Source organism: Prionailurus bengalensis, chromosome A1 (assembly GCF_016509475.1).
Source record: "Prionailurus bengalensis isolate Pbe53 chromosome A1, Fcat_Pben_1.1_paternal_pri, whole genome shotgun sequence".
In the NCBI taxonomy this organism is placed as follows: Eukaryota; Metazoa; Chordata; class Mammalia; order Carnivora; family Felidae; genus Prionailurus; species Prionailurus bengalensis.
Genome location: NC_057343.1, coordinates 197236632 through 197255683, shown reverse-complemented (window position 1 = coordinate 197255683; position 19052 = coordinate 197236632). Strand labels below are relative to the sequence as shown.

The following is a 19052-nucleotide window of genomic DNA, read 5'->3' as shown; positions in this document are numbered from 1 at the left end:
TGTGTGTGCAGAATGAGCTGGGCTAGGTGATGTTTCAGGGTGGTATTTCCCAGGCCGTCACCACAAGACACTGTCACTGAAGCAGGCAGGGCCAAGCGGGGTCAGGGGCCAGTGCTCCGGGGCTGTTTCTTCATGGCAGGTTGGGGCTCCATGCAGGAGGAGAAGCCCCTACAAGAGATCCCATGTGAGTCCAGATAACCCTAGTGAGCTCAAGACCCAGATTATCTGGAGTGCTTCTCACCTGAGGGGGGTGTCCTTTGTCTAGAGAAGGGGATTGTGGCCCCACTCCCAGGTGAGGCTGAGCCTGCCCTGGGAACATCCCTCTCCTTCCTCTCTAGGAGCTCCCAGCAGGGGCTGGACGCAGGATCCTAAGGGGCAGAATGTGGACCTCCTGCGGGCCACAGCAGAGCCCAGGCTTCTTCCTATGAGTGTGTCAGAAATACACCCTCTGGGTGGCTTAGTCGGTTAAGCGTCCGACTTCGGCTCAGGTCATTATCTCGCGGTTTGTGAGTTCGAGCCCCGCGTCGGGCTCTGTGCTGACAGCTCAGAGCCTGGAGTCTGCTTCAGATTCTGTGTCTCCTTCTCTCTCTGCCCCTCCCCGACTTGTGCCCTGTCTCTCTCTATCAGAAATAAACAAATGTAAAAAAAAAAAATGCACCCTTGGACAGTCTGTCCCAGCATATGGGTACAGGTGCTGGCCACCCCGGGGCCCAGCACGTTCTTGCCGGTCCCACCCTTCCCTGCAAGTGACCCAATCTTTATCTTCAGCTGGAGCCCCTCCTGGGCGCAGTCTCCTACTGGTGATTCCCATTCCTGACACCTCAAATCAAGTTTATCCCAAACTGAGCTGAGCATCTGTCCCCACCCCAATCTGTTCCCCTTTTACCTTTCCGAGTCACTCAAGCCAGAGTGGTGTTTTCCTCGCTCCCCACATCCAGCCTCTTAGCAGGACCTGATGATTCCCCAGATACCCCTCAGGTCCTTCTCCTCTCCGTGGGCTCTATTCCTACCCCTGTGCAGCCTCCCCATCTCCCACCTGAGCACAGCAAAATCTTCCCGCCTCCAGTCTGGCCCTCTGCCCACCTGGCAGCCAGAGATATATTTGGAAAATGCCAATCTGACCTCGGCATTCCACTGCTTCAAATTCTTCAACAGCCCTTTATAAAGCACATCTTCCTTTTGAAAAACCTGCTGTGATCTGGCCCACCTGTCTGCCTCATCTCTCAGCCCCACCCTACCCATCTCTCAACGCTGGGGCCAAGTTCTGGCTCTGCTTGAGGACCCCTGACACTGTTATACACAATGTGGCCTCCGCCTGCAATGCCCTTGCCCCTCGGCCCACTGAACTCCCACTGGCCTTCCAGGCCCAGATCAAATGTCTCCTCTGGGAAGCGCCTTCCCCACCCCTCCACCCCCAGGCCAAGCTGGTGGCACCCTCCCCTGGGTACTCCCAGAGCACTTCCCATCATGCAGCGCAAAGGCTTGTTTACGGGTCTGACTTGGGCCTGGCTGAGCTCCTTGAGGACAGAGCCCTGCCATATTTATCTGCACTCCATAGAGAGAGACTTAGAGAATGTGAGAAGGTGGAGGGAGGGAGAGAAGGGAGGGAGGGAGCAGAAGGAGGAAAGAAAGGCAGGAAAGAAAAAAGGAAAGAAGAAATGAACAAGTCAAGCAAAGATACCAGGGGAGAATTCATTCATTCAAGCATCCATCCATCCATTCATTCATTCAACGAATATCTATTGAATTCCTATCAGGCTCCGTTCTAGGCACTAAGGATACAATTAGCAAGCTCAAGTGACTGGCAACTGACTCTCAGCATTTCCAGGTGACTTTGGTGTGTGCATATGTGTGTGTGTGTGTGTGTGTGTGTGTGTATACAAGCCCTTCTGTCTGCAAGGGCCTGCTGCCGGGGCACCTGTCTTCCCTGGGGCCTGGTGCTTTTAGCATCTGTCCCTGGATCCTGTTGCAGCCCGAAATAAGGCTGTGAGCCACGACAAGGCAGTAACGATTCTTGATTCTTCTCAGCTGAGGCCAGAGCCGGCTGCAAGGGCACACCCGGCTCGGACTGGACCGAGGACCACTAACACCTACATGACTACTCAGCTCTCAGCTTCCCGACAGAGGTGCTAATCTTGAGGGTCTGACCCTCCCTCCTGCACACTTCGGTTCCATCTCTCAGGTACCAGGATCTTAGGGGAGCTCGAGGAGCTTCGGGGCATGGGCAGAGAGCATGAGCCCCGGCCCCCAAGCAGAGGAAGGGCCCTGCGGAGAGGCTGGGGAACCGGGGGCCTCAAGGAAGCTCAGTGCCTGAGTTGGGAGCGGAGAGATTCTAAGCTCTAGGCCACTTTAGGTTGAATGAGGAGGGGTGGCTGGGATTCGAGTTGGGCATTGGTGATGGCTCTGCACAGCATTTCAAGATCTTTAGGCTGTGGAAGGGAGCAGCGTCCGTGTGTGTAAGATGAGAGCCCTTCCCAATGTCCGTGCCTGTCTGTAAGGGGGGTGTTTATCAAGAAACAGACCTGTGCACTGTAGACTCCTGAGTGGTCACGGTCAGAGCACTCTCCCCTAACTCATGGCCCTCCCCCCAAAAACCTGTAGACATGCTCATGTCTGATACAGTTTGTGGGGCGGGCAGGGGGTTGTGGATGCCCCAAAGTCTATCTGTGGATCCCATGATCTAGCTCACCCTCCTTATGTAATAAGGGCACATAAGAGGAACTGAGGCACAGAGTTGGAGAGCTACCTGCACACAGTTACAGAGGAAGTCAGGGGCACGGATTGGACTCCAGGTTGCCCAGTTCAGTGCCCACCGACCAGGGGCCATGTGTGGGTGTGGGGTATAGATAGAGGCAGACTTTTTTCCAAAGGAAGGAGTGTAGAAAAACCTGGAAGCAAAGCACAAGGGTGGGTAGTCTGTCAGGAGCCTCAAGGGCTCTGCCTTCTCTCCTGGGGGCAAATCAGGGAATCTGGACTTGGAGCCTGCAGGGATCCTCTGGGGCTCTAGATCTCTTTTTGTTTGTAAATCTCCTCCAAGATCCCTGGAAAGTGCCATGAGATGCAAATTGGGGGGGGGGGGGGATGGAGGAGGAAAGAGAGAAGGGGTGAGGCAGAAGAGAGCCCCCTATAAGTCAGCTGAGGGAGGGGGCATAGGGAAGGGGGGCGATGGGTCTCTCAGCTTCCTTGGACCAGCCTGTGCCCTCAAGCCTCCAAGCCAAATATTGGGGATAAAAGGACAGGACCAGCCTTGTAGACCCCAGACTGACAACCCATCCATTCCCCCCTCTCCCTGACTTAAACTTCCATCTTCTTTCAGCCTCTGATTAGAAGCTCATCTGAGTGGATGACAGTCGTCTGAGACCCCCACCTCCCCTACCCCTCATGTCCCAGAGATCAGCCCCTAAAGAAAGAGTGCCTCCCTGACAACCTGTGAAGCACATTGTGTGGCCTCTCACACCTTCCTTGCCTTCCCTGGACCTCAGTCTCCTCCTCTGTACACAGAGGCCCCAAAGCCCTTTCCAGCTCAGACAGCCCTTCCTTGAGACTAGGGTGGACCCAGGCGGTTCAGGGCTGAGGCTGGGTGGACCAGGGACTGAGAGGAGGTCTGGCAGGGACTAAGAGGAGGTCTGGGGGTGGATGGAGGAGGGCTGGCCCATTTGCAGGCATCTCTCTTCCACAGGATGATCCCTAAGGAGCAGAAGCGGTCCGTGATGGCTGCCATGGGGGACCTCACTGGACCAGGTAAGGTGGACTCAGCCCTTGTGGGTTCCTCTGACCCCATCCTTTCCTGGTCCCAAAGTGCAGCCACGCAGGCCTATTGGCCTGAGGCCCGGGCAAACAGGTGTGAGTTCCAGGCCAGCCCTGAGGGAGTGCCTGTGGAATCTGCCACTTGGGCTGGGAAGTTTCCCGAAGCATTGGGAGGGGCCTTGCCCTGACACCCACACACCCAGGAGCTGAGACTGAATGCCCTAGACTGGGCCCTGGGCCCAACTAAGTCCTTACCTCAGCCCCAAGTTGAACACTGCGGGTTCTGGTCCCAGATCCAGCCTAACCGTGGCCCCAAGCTCCCCGTATACTTGCCCTTGCTTCCTGTAACTGTGGGTTTCACCGAGCCCCTGTGGCAAGAGACAAGGTGGCGGGGAGAGTAAGGCAGGCTGGCAAGAGCAGACTCCCCAGGGTGACTCAGACCATTTCACTTAAAAGCCAGCTCACCCAATGAAGAAATCATCTAAAACACATGTGTATCACCATAGAAGACCCCTCTGGAACTCTCCGCGTAATTCTGGAGTCTGTTCATTTGGCCTACGTCAGGGCATTTCAAGTACTTAAAAAAAAGAATTCAGGCAAGTCCTAGCTCTCAGGCTTTAGCGTGAATGATACTGAAGTGGTGTTGCGGGTTCAAGATGCAGAGTCCCAGCCCCTACCCCCAGGGATTCTGATTCAGTGGACCTGGAGGGGGGCCACACATTCACCTTTCAGGCAAGTGTCCTGGTGCACGTGGACAGTGAACTGAGCTCCGGTAAACCCTCATCAATGGACACCACTGCGGTTTTGCCCCGTGCAGGGTTCTAAGAAGTATTTAATCATGTTGAATGACTTTTTTTTTTAACGTTCTACTTATTTTTGAGAGACACAGAGAGACAGAGCGCGAGCAGGGGAGGGGCAGACGGAGGGAGACACAGCATCCGAAGTAGGTTCCAGGCTCGGAGCTGTCAGCACAGAGCCCGCCATGGGGCTCGAACTCACAAACTGTGAGATCATGACCTGAGCTGAAGTCAAACACTTAACCAACTGAGCCACCCAGGCTCCCCTAACCATGTCATATGACTTTATATGTGAGTGGTCCTAACCTGTTTTGTGTGTTCTTGCCTCCTTTTGTTGGCATCAAGTTTTTCTTTTTTTTAACTTCATGATTTCAAGTGCTAAAATATGCCTTGGTGAGGTGTTGATGCTCTAACTAGAAGAACCAGGCAATGCTTTATCTTTCCCTTTGTCTAAGTAATTAGTTGCAGCCCCCCCAAATGTGGACACATATCATTTATGCCAGACTGGAAATGTATATGTCGTTGACTATCGCTAGGGTATTAACGCAAGAGAATTCTGAAACTAAAGAAAAGTAGAAAGAAAAAAAAAAATCTCATAGTCTCACCATCAGAAGACAGCACTGTAAAGTGATGATAATGAAAACACTTACCATTATTATGTACTTACTCTGCATCAGATCCAGTGCTAAGGGCTTTTATGCTCTATGTTATACACATAAACAACAACTCTGTAAGTTAGATATTATTGTCTCTGTTTTGTAGATGAGAAAACCGAGGTTCAGAGGAGCTAGGTGATCATGGATGTAGTAGTCAGTAGAGCTGAGATTTGACTCCAGATCTCCGTCTCCAGAGCCCCTTCCTTACTACACGGTTGTACAAATAATACATCCATTTTATAAGATAGTCAGACAAAACAGACATGAATGACTTTGAAAGTGAAAGTTCCTCGTAATGGGACCATCTGGAGATAACCACTGTTAGCATAATTGTGTAAATCCATTTTCCGTTCATATACAAACGTATTTATATAAACGCAAATACATGTGGGCTAAGTACTATACGCTGGGTTCTTTAGCTTGCTTTTTTTTTCCCACTAGCAGCGTACCAGAGACTTCTTTCCCTCCTGCTATGATTTCTCTCTCCACCCCCTCCCCCTGCTCCCTCAGCACGTAATATAGTCAGCATATTGGTACACACACACCTTACTGGCAGTCGTGAAGGCTCATCTCAGGTTGGACCCTTAGGAACAGAGTTGAAGATTCTCAAGCAAGTGACTTACTGAGGTTGGACTCTCAGGAGGAGGGAAATGGGAGCGGGAGAGGGTGGGGGAAATTGCTAAGCCAGGATATGGGCTCATCTGTAGCCCAGGTTCAGTCTGACCTTGTGGGGGCTCCAGGCCCCCAGAGTCCACAGAATTCACCCTGCCGTCAGCGAGGGGGCCATGAGCACTTCTGCTCAGCCAGGCAGCTCTCTGCAGAAGAGGCCAGTTGTGACACGGAGCCACTGATAAAGGACATCTGGGCAGCACCCCCACAACACTGATGCCCGGTTTTCACAATCTGAACCCTCACTGCCGTAAACATCCTTGTATACATGACTTCAGGCATGCTTATTCAACTTTTCTCCCTAAGAATGAAAGCCTAGAAATAGAATTGTTTCCTTAAATAGATTTTATCTGTAACTTTTTTTTTTTTTTACTGTCAAGGTCAATTCAGCTGGATAATATTTGACAGTACGATGCCAGGGGACTTTTTATTATATATTTCGGTATAAATAGTCTTTCATGCTTTTAACTATGCAGTACCTTTTCTCGTTAAAAATTAGTGTGATTTCCAGCCCTCCTCTTCCTATGTCCTGTATGTAGTCACTACTAATATTTGGCACGTCTCCATGCAGATTTTTCAATGTGTGCATAAACAGTACTTATTTTTTAAAATATGAGTGCAGTCCTAGAATACAGATTCTTCTGAAACTTGCTTTTTTCCCCCTCTTACCCTACAATGGATCTCTTTCTGTTCCTAACATGTAAAAGGTGCGCTCTCTTCATTTGCTGAAAGAATGAAAAAAATCATCAGCCTCCTTTTTTAAAAAGGCTGTTTGGATCCCATCGAGTGGAATGAATCACAGCACCTGCCTGGGCCTCGATGCCGCCTGGTGGCCACATCAGGCCTGTCTCCCCGTCCCGTACTATTCTCTTCCACAACGTTGGCAACCTCTCTCCCCAAACTCCCAATGCCTCCTCCCCTATCCTCGTTCCCAGCTGATGACCTTGCTTCCTATTGCACTGAGAACTACGGAACCAAAAGGGAACCTCTGTTTGGCGTTCCCTGTTTTTCTTGCCCACGTGGTGGCTGACCTCTCCGTGCACGTGTCTGAAGCTACCCCTTCCAGTTGGGCACCAGATACCCTCCCTGCCCCTCTCTCCTGCCCAAGGACATCCTTCCATTCTGCCCTCTCTCTATTGCATTGTCAAAATTTCCCATCAGCCAAAAAGCATGCTTTTACTTCTCCCTCTTAAAAACAAACAAACACCCCTTGACTCTACAGATGCCTCGGGTCCTGTAGAGCATAACTCCTCAATGTTGTTGTCTATACTTTCTCCCCTCCTCGCTCGCTGTCTTCAACATTTTATTAAGCTCATTTCCAAACACACAAAAATAGAGAGTGCAAATCCCCGTGGCCCTCCTTTCATTCCTGGAGTCCAAAGCAAAACCCAAAGAGCCTGTCATTTCATCAGGCTCAGGAGGCATCCAAAATAATGAAAAGAGGGGGGTCTGGGTGTCTTAGTTGAGCGTCTGACTCTTGATTTCAGCTCAGGTCATGATCCCAGGGTGGTGGGATTGAGCCCCACATTGGGCTTTGTGCTGAGTGTAGAGCCTGCTTGAGATTCTCCCTCTCTCTCTCTCTCAAGTTGTTAGCAACTTTGGCTTGATAACCAGTGCCACCATCAACTTTCTTCAGTTTTCTAGTTTGTTTTAATGAGCATCCAAAGAAGGACCACTGTTTATTTGGTGGCCGCGTCTCTTAAATCTCTTTTAATCTATATCCTACCCCCCGCCCTCCCGGTCCTGTCTTCTTCTTCTTTTTTTTTTTTTTTCCATGTCATTCACTCCTTTGAAGAACCCAGGCCAGCTGCCCTATAAAATGTCCCACATCCTAGATTTGGTTCATTGCTTGCTCGTGGTGTGGCTAAAATGTTCCCCTGTCCATTTTCTCGTAACACTTTCCAATAAGGTTTTCACGCCCAAATACTCCATGGAAACTACTCTTGTGAGGGTGACCAATAATAACCCCATGACAGTAAAGAGGACGGCCAGTATTCGGCCTTCCTCCTCCTCACTGAGCAGAAGCATGTGGCTTCGTGATCAACCCATCTTCCCCGAAACACTTTCATCACTTGGTTTCCAGGGCCCCACACTCTGGATTTCCTCCTGCTTCACCGGGCTCCCCTTCCCAGGCTCCGTGGCTGGTTCCTCACCTCCTCCGTCTGAATGCGGCAGGCCTGGAACTCAGGCTTGGGATCTTTTTACCCATTCTCACATCCCCAGTGATCTCATCCAGCCTTCCGGCTCTACATACCGTTTATAGAGCTGGAACACAAACCTCCGTGTATCGGATTTTAGAGATGGACAACTCTGGCCACGCTGTCCCCCCCGTATCCCTTTCCTGTCAGTGCCCTCACCACTCCGTCACTCCTTGCCTCCAAAAGCCTTCCCTTGTTGGGAAGTGTGTAACAGTATGTGTTGGGCTCTGAAACCATTAAGGATAGCCTGGAAGCCCTCTCCATGGCTACGACGACTCGTCCTAACTTTGAGAAAAGAAGTAAATGTAATAGTCTTCATCAAACAACAAAGACAATGACAAATACCGTTTGTAGGCCCACGATGCCCCAATGTGTATCTCAGGTCAGTTTGTCCCGTGAGCACTAGGCTCACATATCTGGTGCCCTCCTCGGCTTCTCCGTTTGGGTGTCGTCGAGGTTCTTCAAACCTTATATGCCCAATTCTGCAGGCAATTAAGGGGATTTAAATATGGATTAGGGATTGTATGAAATAAAAATGTGTTCACTCGCACAGGTGGCGATCTCTTACTATTATTTAAATTCAAGTTAGTTAACATACAGTCTTGGTTTCGGGAGTAGAACCCAGTGACTCATCTCTAACATGTGACACCCAATGCTAACCCCAAAAAGTGCCCTCCTTAATGCCCATCACCCATTTAAGCCATCCCTCTCCCCCCTCCCCTCCTGCAACTTCAGTTTGTTCTCTGTATTTAAGGGTCTCTTATGGTCTGCCTCCCTCTCTGTTTTTATCTTGTTTGTTTCCCTTCCCCTATGTTCATCTGTTGTGTTTCTTAAATTCCACATATGAGTGAAATCATGATATTTATCTCCCTCTGACCTGTTTCGTTTAGCATAATACATTCTAGTTCCATCCACACCGTTGCAAATGGCAAGATTTCTTTCTTTTTGATCGCTGAGTAATATTTCATTGTATTCCAATATACCACATCTTCTTTGTCCATTCATTAGTTGATGGACATTAGGACTCTTTCCATACTTTGGCTATTGTTGAGAGTGCTGCTATAAACATGGGGGTGCATGTGTCCCTTCGAATTAGCATTTTTGATTCCTTTGGATAAATGCCTAGTAGCGCAATTGCTGGGTCGTAGGGTAGTTCTATTTTTAGTTTTTTGAGGAACCTCCATACTGTTTTCCAGAGTGGCTGCACCAGCTTGCATTCCCACTAACAATGCAAAAGAGATCCTCTCTCTCCGCATCCTCGCCAACATCTGTTGTTGCCTGGATTGTTCATGTGAGCCATTCTGACAGGTGTGAGGTGATATCTCATTACGGTTTTGATTTGTGTTCCCTGATCATGAGTGAGGCTGAGTATCTTTTCTTGTGTGTACAGGTGGAGATCTTCAACTGATAAAACCAAGTCACAAAGCTTGTATAACTATGACTTCATTTTGGCTGAAAACTCATACATGAATAGGTAGTCTTTAAAAAAAGATATGAACAGACACACACTAAGGTGTTAAAAGTGGACATCTCCAGGTGATAGAAATGGCATTTTTCTCTCTCCCCTTTATATCTGTATTTCCTAACTTTCTTCAATGCACATATGTGCTATTTTTATAATAATAAACGGCTATTTTAAAACTGAAAGAACAGACGTCTAACACTGAACTCCTGATCTTGCCCCCTCTCACCCTCCTCCTGCCCTCCCCGCCTCAGTGAGCAGCTGTGCCTTCCTGCCAGTGGCTCAGGCCAGAAAGTCCCCCTCCTCCCCTCGCATGGCTCACACCCATGGCTTACCGTTAGGAGATATCTACAATCTGACCATGTCTCACGGCTCCCACCACTGTGGGCAAAGAGCTGCCGAGGACGTTCGTGGAAAAAATACAAATGGCCAGAGAACATCTGGAAGAACTCAGTTTCACTGAGTGTCAAACACATGCACATTAAACTCTGTGAGCTCATTTCTGCCCCCCAGGTGGGCTAAGATTCCGCGGCATTGTACTGGAGCTGCTCAGAGGAGGTCACTTGGAGGCTGGCAGCCCCGAGTGCCCTGAGGGTTTGGTGGTAAGAGCTCCCTCTGGCCTCTCTGAGCAGTCCCTTTGCTGGACCTGGGCAAGAAGCTGAGCGTGCCCCAGGACTTGATGATGGAGGAGCTCTCGCTACGCAACAACAGAGGATCCCTCCTCTTCCAGAAGAGACAGCGCCGGGTACAGAGGTTCACCTTTGAATTTCCAGCCAGCCAGAGGGCGGTGAGTTAGCCCCCACCGTGCTTACCGGGGAACTGAGGCTCGGTGAGCCTAGAGCCAAGCCTAGAGCCAAGCAGCGAGTCAGATGAAGACCTCTGGCCCCCGGGGAGCCCCTCCAGCTCCAGCTGGAAAGGCTGTGACGTTCCCATCGGCTTGAGCCCCTGACTTGCCGTGTGATCCTAGAAAAGTGTTACCTCTTTAGGGCGCCTCTCCGTAGACGCAAAACAGAGAGCGGACCGGGCAGGGCGAGCTGTGGGGCAAGGAGGGCACTCTGGCTCCTACAAAAAGTGCTCTGGGCTGAATTGGCAGTGAGCAGGATTTAGATGAGACTTGGGCTTGACCTCAGAGAGAGAACACAGAGAGAGAGAACGGAGAGAGAACCTAAGAGAGAGAACGCCTTCTCTTCCTGCCTCTAGAAGAAGGAAAAGGCCAGAAAACGGTCTGCTGGTAGAGACAAGAACGGCTTATTCTCAGGCTTCAAAGAGTCCACAGGTAGTTTCAGTCACTCAGGGGCATTCCGCTCATACGCCACTCCATTTCTGGACTAGACAGGGGGTGACTGAGAGGGGACGATGTGGCAGGATGCACAGGAGTAAAGACGACAAAACACCTACCTTCGCGAGGTGCCTGAGACAGCGCTAGCCACGCACTTCACATGTATCATCTCGTTTCATGCTCATAGGGCCCTGTGAGCTGATATTATCATCATCAGTACTTCCATCTCACAGACAAGGAAACAGATTCAGGAAGGTTATCTGGCCAGGGTCAATATTAGAATAGCAACTAACATATAGAGCCCATCTCCCTGTCCCTGGCACCGAGTTTAGCGTTCTACGCTATTAACTCATCCCCCCTACCCCTCATCCCCGGGATGTGGGCACTAAGATTATGCACCCCTCCCTTTTTCAGTGTTGGGACAACCCTGGATCCTTGCCCCACTGAGCCTCCCTGTGGTCTATTTGTGCCCACAGCTGGTGGACCGAAGCGCCAAGGGGAAGGTGACGGGAATAGCGGGAACAGCGGAGGCCGGCCCCCTTCACGCCCAGGGGAAGGTGAGCGTGGAGGGAGCCCCGGGAAAATGGGGGAGTTCGGGGGGAAGGAGCCAGGCAGCTCGGGCCAGTCTGCGGCCTCTGAGTGCCCGCTCCTGTGCCCAGGTTGCCAATGGCCCCGAGGGGCAGAGCTGCAGTTCCGAGCTCCACATCTTTCGGGCCACGCCCGGGGGCCCCGAGGTGGCCCAGCCCTCAGCCTTCCCTGCGGAGCGCCCCCGCAGCCCCAGCGCCCTGGCACCAGGTGAGTTCAGCTCCGGATCCTGGGACCAGGGCCGGGGGACCCAAGCGTGGCAGTGCTCCAGGGTGGGGCAGGGACAACACCCAGAGGGCTGTCTAGTCCACCTCCCTGACCCCCCACACCCCTCCACAGATCTAACACAAGCCCAGAGAGGCACAGCAACGTCCCCAAGGTCACAAAGCCAGCCAGAGTCTACGCCCTGACTCGAGATGCCGGTCCTTCTTGCTTCCAGGGGTGGGGAAGCCTCAGTCCCCTTTGCTGGCGCAACTTTGGCTTTACATCCCTCCCACTCCTCTATCCCAGCTTCAGATTTCCCTCCCCCAACCATAGCCACCAGGTGGGCGGGCGTGGGGGCAGAGGGAGAAAAGCCCCCCGGGTGCCCCAGCCTGCCTGCCTCCCACACACCCTGCTCCACCTCCAGGCTATGCCCAGCCGCTGAAGGGCGTCCCTCCGGAGAAGTTCAACCACACGGCCATCCCCAAGGGCTACCGCTGTCCTTGGCAGGAGTTCATCAGCTACCGGGACTACCAGAGCGATGGCAGAAGTCACACCCCCAGCCCTGCCGAGTTTCGAAATTTCAACAAGTAAGGATGGGTGGGCAGCTTGGGGAGAGGTCCCTAGGGGGTGCAGGTGCCTGGCACAACACAGTAGTGGCTGCATTTCCCAAGCCCTTGGACATGCCAAGCTCTATCTGAACACTTACACGTTGATTGAGCTCTTGGTAGAACTCGGTAGAACTCTTGCCTCAGCACATAGTAGGTCCGCAGTAAATGTACAGGGAGTGAATGGGTGAATGTGCCACACATCTCGGTTTCTGCACACAACAGGGTGGGGACGTGCCTCAATGTTTTCTATTTCGCCAGTGAAGAGACCCACTCAGGAACACCGACAACCTGCCCACAGTCACGAGGCAAGGAGCAGGGCTGGGATCCAAGTCTGGGTTAGTCTGACTCCAGAGCCCAGGGTCTTATTCTCCCGCACTCCTGGTGCCACCCCTTTGATGGATATCCTCCCTAGGTGGGGGCCCTGGATCTCATTACTCCTAGATCAGCTCAGCCTTTTCCTCATGTTCATCAATGGTCTGGAAGAGGTCTAGAAATGGCTTGAGATTCTATCAGAGTGGGGGACAGCAGTGAAACATTGGACAGCAGAGGTGAGAGCCACAGAAGAGTGGCTTGTACTATTCAGAGCATGGGGCCTCAACGTGGGCTTAAATGCAGACTCCTTGCTTAGCTGTGTGACCTTGGGCAAGTGACTTAACTTCTCTGAGCCTCCATTTCCCCGTCTGCATCATTACAGAATCTCTTCATAAGTTTGTTGTGAGGCTGGCATGAGAAGTCATAGGCAAAGTTTCTGGCAAGGAATAAGCTGTCGATAAACAGTAGCTATTGGTATTAGGAGTAGTAGTTACAGGCTGAAATGATGGTTGGAAAAGCTACTAGGGAGAACTGAAAGGGATAAATTTAGTGTGCTGACCTAGGGGCCCAAAGACAAATCACAGGAGTCAAGACAGGAGTCTGGCACTGGAGGAAGGCCTTGGGCTGGGGGATGCATTTCAACTGTAGTCGGCTTCTTCAGTCTGATGCTATTTCTGAAAAATGCTCCTCTGGCTTTGGCTGCATTAAAGTGAGAAAGGGGAGGGTCCACCGGAGGAGGCCAAGGTCCAGCTCTTCTGGCTCAGACCACATGCGGAGACCGTCTGACAACTGGGGGTGACCAGCACTGAAAAGAGACTGCTCAGAAGGGAGGTGCTTGCCCTCAAACAGCTGATAGCCAGGAGGGCCCCTACAGGAAGAATTGTGCCCAACAGGCACCGTGTGAGCCACGAGCCATTGGCAGACGTTCTGGGGTTTCTGCCAGGCGAGACTGCGTTCTCCCTCCTCCGGGGGCCCTCAGCTCCTGCCTGCCCAGCTATTTAAAACCCTCAGCAGACATTCAGTCCCGGGCGCCGGCTTCCAGGCTGGCCAAGTCGAGTCATAGCCCCATCTATCTCACACTGCAGCTATGACAGGCTGAAGCACCTTCCCATCAGCAGAAGGAGGACCTTTGGGGGCCCTGAGCCCAGGCCCCGTCTGAGACAGAAGGGCCAACTGAGGCTAAGAAGGGGGGGAACAGCAGTGTTGGTGGCCAAGCTGTGCTCAGGATCCAGGGCTCTGGGCTTCTAGTCAAGGGCCGAATCGTGAGGCCTGTGCAGCTTGGAAACTGCCCAGCCTGTTCCCACAGGGCCTGGCTGTTGCCGCCACAGCCGGGGTGGTCCGGGCAGAAATGCTATACTGGCTGGAACCCAGGCCGGGGCCTGCGGTCTGCCTTTCTACCCCTGGGGGGCAAACACTCCCCCATTCCCATTGGTCCTGGGCTTCGAGGAAAACACTACACAAGCAATGCTTTTTAACTTGTCTTAAAATGAAAAAATTTTAAAAATAACATACTTATATTCTCTTAAATAAAGACACACACACACACACACACACACACACACACACACTACAAATAAAGAGAGGGCCCTTTGTTCACCATCCTCCAATCCCAGTTCCCTTCCCAAATGGAATACCGTTGTCAGGTTGGTGTGTGTTTTCAGATCATTTTCTACCAGCAGCTACATTCTGATAGGGGATGGGATTGTTTTATGGATAGTGGGCATTTTCATACTTTGTATTTCATCATGTAACTTGCTTGCCTTTTTGACTCAACACTATGCTTTTGAAATCTATCCTACATAATACAAACAGATCTTTTCATGCCTTTTAAGCTGCTGTATGGTATTCCACCATGTGCATATACATTTGTCTTGTCCATTTCTCTGCCGTGGACATAGGGGCTGTTTCTGGTTTGTCACCAATCACTGCTTGTATCCGTTTGTCTGTGCACGTGCTTTCCTAAGCCGTATGCTCACAGGTGCAATTGCTGGTTGACAGAGTTTGCACATGTTTAGGTGAAAAAGATCCTGCCAAATTGTCCTCCAAGGGAGCAGCACCAATTTACCCTCCAACCAGCAGTATCTAAGTGAAACTTTGCCCCCACCACCTCATCAACTTTGCCCCCTTATCAAAATATTTCTTCTTACCAGTCTTATGGGTGACAAATGGTGCGTCTCCTTTATAAACTCCAAGCAGGCTCTGCACCGGCAGTCGGGACTTGAACTCACAAACCATGAGATCATGACCTGAGCTGAAATCAAGAGCCGGTTGCTTAACCAACTGAGCCAACCAGGGGCCCTTCTCAGTGCTCTTTCTAATCCTCTCTTCCCTCTCTAATTCTCCCCTGTTCTAAGGGGAGATGAGCAGAGCAAGGAAAAACCCCATTCCAGCTCTTTTGGCTTCTGGAGCTTAATACTTAAGGGGTACCTAGAGTTTTGTCTGGGACCAGCCAATTCTAGCTTTGAAAATTTCATTCCCATTCCCAAGCAACAAGCCATCTGCACTAGAAGGAGACTGGGGAATGGGCAGAGCCAGAGAAACCTGTTAAAGACAGTACAAAGCCTGGAATAGGTGGGGAAACGGAGGCCCAGAGGGAGGCACGGAGGGGGCCCCACATCGCATGTCAGTGCTCTGCCATCCCTCTCCCACACAGCCCACCTCTTCTGCTGCTCTTCTCTCCTCAGGACCCCGGTGCCCTTTGGAGGACCCCTGGTTGGGGAGACTGTTCCCAGGGCAGGCACCCCCTTCGTCCCGGAGCTCATCAGTGGCTTAGAACTCCTCCGTCTCAGACCCAGCTTCAACAGAGTGGCCCAGGGCTGGGTCCGCAACCTCCCCGAATCTGAGGACCTGTAGCCCCAGCCTGAATATTCAATTCCCTTATCTTGGTGTCCGGGTGACATCTTGGAGCCAAGACTTGGGGACAGTCCCTAAGTGGGGTGTGTTTCCAAATTTCCCGGGGACGATGTTTTGAACACAGATTTCTGGCCTGCCCCAGACTTGCAGCATCAGAATCTCCTGAGTCGGGGAATCTCTATTAGTAACCAACACTCCCAGGAGACTCCAGTGAAACTCGTCCATGGTTTGTGTCTTTAGGAATCCAAGCCACCAATGAATTCACATCCATGCCACCACCCCTCCCTGCTCATGTACTCCAGCTTACACTCCTCCGGCGACAGGGAGCTCACTAGCACCTGTTTACCTGTGGATAACTCTGATAACTAGAAAGCTTTTCCTTTTATTGAGATGCAGTTGGCCCTCATTCATGTGCTAAACATTTGCTACTTACCTACTATGCACTGGACACCCTGCCAGCCCCAGGGAGAGTGTGTGGCGAATACGCCCAGGCGGTGGCCTAGAGGAAGAGAGGACAGTAGGGAAGACAGCTTTGGAAAGCAGTAAATCGTGTTAATTTTCCCTACAGCACACTAACTGGGGAATAAAGTGTCGTGAGGCAGAGGAGGGGGTCCCTACCCCTGGGTGTGGGTTGGGGTTCTGGGCCGCTTCTCAGAGACTTTGAGTGGGACCCCAGAGGAGGAGTGAGAGCCGTCATGGGAAGAGGGAGTGGTGGGGAGGGCATTCCTGTCGAGTAAACCAGCACGTGCGAAGTGCGGAATTGTGCACAGGTGGAGGTGTTCTGGAGAAAGGAGAGGGCTGTGTTGGAGGGGTGAGGGCCACCGTGGGGCGTACTCTGCTAAGGAGATGGGGGCAGTTTTTAAGCTGGGGAGTGATGGGTCTTGCTAAGTGGGGCAAAGACTGGAGAGGACTGAGGCCGGGAGCCAGGAAGCCTACAGAGAACAAGGTCTGGACTAGGCAGGTGGCCACGGGGATGGAAAGAAGGGGCACGCCTCTGGCCACCTTCTAAGACAGGTGCAATGTGGGGCACCTATAAGGACTCCTTCTTTCTTTTCTCCTTCTGCTCACCATCCTGAGCAAGCCTCAGGGTAAATCATGTCCTAGTTTCCAGCAGGGGTAGTTCAAGGGCTGTGCTCTAGCTCATTCAGAAAAGGAAAGAAAGGAGTGCCTCTCAGTTCAAGTGATGATGGGGAGGACAATGATGACGATGGTGCTGGTGGCTGCTTTTTATTGGGTGCCTCAGTGCTTGGGCTGGTAGTAGACTCTTCACATGTCCTATTTCTTATTTTCAGTACAACCCTGAGGAAAAGGTATGGTCCCATTTTACAGATGTGGATATCCAGGCTCAAAAGAAGCGGCTTGTTCAGGGACAGAGCTAAAATGGGAATCTGTCTAATTCTAGTGGCTCTCCCTTTTCACTCCACTGGGTGGCCAGGCCAAGGCCCACTCACTCTGGAATCATCTAAGCATGGTGTCCCGCCTTAGGGTTTAGAGGTAAAAAGTGCACGCTGGGTAGTCAGACCAGATGAACTGCTACTGTTAGCTGTGTGAACTTGAACAAGCCATTTCTCATTGGTGGGCCTGTCTCTCCCCCCCGTAACATGAGGGCAAGACCAGAAGCCCTGTGTAGGGTTGTTGCGAGCACAGTGATGGCCACATACCTAAGAAGCTCTCAGTCATTCTTAGATTCCGTGCAGCCCCTGCTCTTGACTGGAAGAGATGTTCTTGTAGCAGATGCAGCTTGAGAAGTTGTCTGCGAGAGACCATTGGGATCGGTAAAGCTTAAGCCTGAAGGAAAGCCTCTGATCACTGCAGGGCTCCCTCTGGACATGAATTACCTCCTCACCACCCCCCCAACTCCCCGCACCCCGCCTCCTTCTCTTGGGGACCCCCTCTCTTGGGGAGATGAGAAGGTGAGAAATCCAGCTAATTCCCAGGGTGCATGGGGATAGTGGTTGCATTTTGTTCTGGACTTCTACTTCACCCCACACATTCTCAAGGGGCCAGCAGCCCATTAGACTTGCTTGCAATTAACGTGTTGTCTTGAGTTTGGGGGCTGCTGTTTAAAGCCATGTTTGCACGAGCTGAAAACCAACCATTAAAGTGTCTGCCTCTGCTGTGTCCTGGAGGGTGATGGCCACCACCAACTCCAGGAGAGGAGAGCCTAGCAGAGCCGGCTGCTCCCAAAAGCAAATCCTCACTCTTTCTTCTTCTGATAATATGACTTTCACTGATGTTGTTTAAAAAAGAAAGGAAGAAAGAAAGAAAGAAAGAAAGAAAGAAAGAAAGAAAGAAAGAAAGAAAGAAGAAGGAAGGAAGAAAGAGAAAGAAAGAAGGAAAGAAAGAAAGAAGGAAGAGAAAGAAAGAAGAAAGAAAGAAAGAAGAAAGAAAGAAAGAAAGAGGAAGGAAGAAAGAGAAAGAAAGAAGGAAAGAAAGAAAGAAGGAAGAGAAAGAAAGAAGAAAGAAAGAAAGAAAGAAAGAAAGAAAGAAAGCTTTTTAAATTAATTAATTAATTAATTAATTAATTAATTTTAAAAAATGTGAAAAGATTTGCCCACATAGCTCCTCCCACGCACACAGATAGACTTTCCCAGCCTCCTGCATTCTGCCTGATTCCCACATACTGGAGGTAACCACTGGTAACAGTGTGGACCTTGTAGAACTCTAGAATTACTTGAACCGGTAAACATGGATGTGTACATAGATGCATAGGTACAAAAATATGTCTTTAATGGGATCATACTATGTGCATTATTCTGTATTTTGCACCTTTATTCAACAGTAAGTAAAATTTGGATCCTGAAAAAGCAGGCCATTTAGCCTTTCATGTAGTTTGTGGGCCTAGGAAGCCCTTCATATAAAATCCTATTCTTTGCTCATTCACATAAAATTCTGTGCTTTTGGCTGTTTTGTTCCTTACATAAATAAAATCCCACAGTGATATAGAAATGGCACAGACGGAGTATAGCCACAACGTCGGGAAAGCAGCCATTAGATCCTGCAGCTGTGAAGGTAGGTGAGCTGCAGCCACAGGTAACATCCAGAGACTGACGCACCTTGGAAACAAAATGGCAAAAGCAAAGGAAGGAAGATACAAACATAGATGTTTGCTGATGCAAGGAGGTGTTAATGTAAAAGTCAGGATGGTGTTAACTTCAGGATGAAAGAGAGGGTGGTGATCAGAAAGGGACACATAAAATGCTTCTGGGGACAGTTGGGCAATTTCTGCTACAATTTGGTAATTGTTACATAGGTGTTCACTTTAGAATATTTAGTTGTACGTCTGTGTTTTATGTACTTTTTCTGTACATGTGTTAGGTTTTACCAAAACAGCCCCTCCTTTTAGAAAGGTAATGGGCAAGGGTGCGTGGGTAGCTCAGTTGGTTGAGCATCTGACGCTTGATTTCCGTTCAGGTCATCATTTCACAGTTGAGATCAAGCCCCATATCAGGCTCTGTGCTGAGCATGGAGCCTGCTTGAGATTCTCTCTCTCTGCCCCTCTCCCTCACTCATTCTGTCTCTCTCTCTCTAAAAGAAAAAGAAAAAATAGTTAATGGACAAATCAATGGTAGATCAGATGTACTGAAGGAAGAATTAGTGAACCAGATGTGCCCATAATGCTTCATAGAGAGGTAAAGAGTTAGAAAGTATGAGAGAGAAATTAAAAGACATGGAGAATAAA

General features: G+C 50.5%; 1 protein-coding gene across 1 annotated transcript; it reads left to right on the top strand.

The window, feature by feature from the left end:
* Positions 1-1608: 1608 nt before the first annotated feature.
* On the top strand, positions 1609-17485 carry MYOZ3 (myozenin 3). The gene is made up of 8 exons (XM_043597841.1): positions 1609-1828; positions 2029-2182; positions 3680-3741; positions 10162-10316; positions 11285-11365; positions 11468-11603; positions 12022-12184; positions 15202-17485. The coding sequence occupies exons 3-8, from the start codon at positions 3681-3683 to the stop codon at positions 15368-15370; spliced, it is 765 nt and encodes a 254-aa protein (XP_043453776.1). The 5' UTR covers positions 1609-1828; positions 2029-2182; position 3680; the 3' UTR covers positions 15371-17485.
* The last annotated feature ends 1567 nt before the right edge of the window (positions 17486-19052 follow it).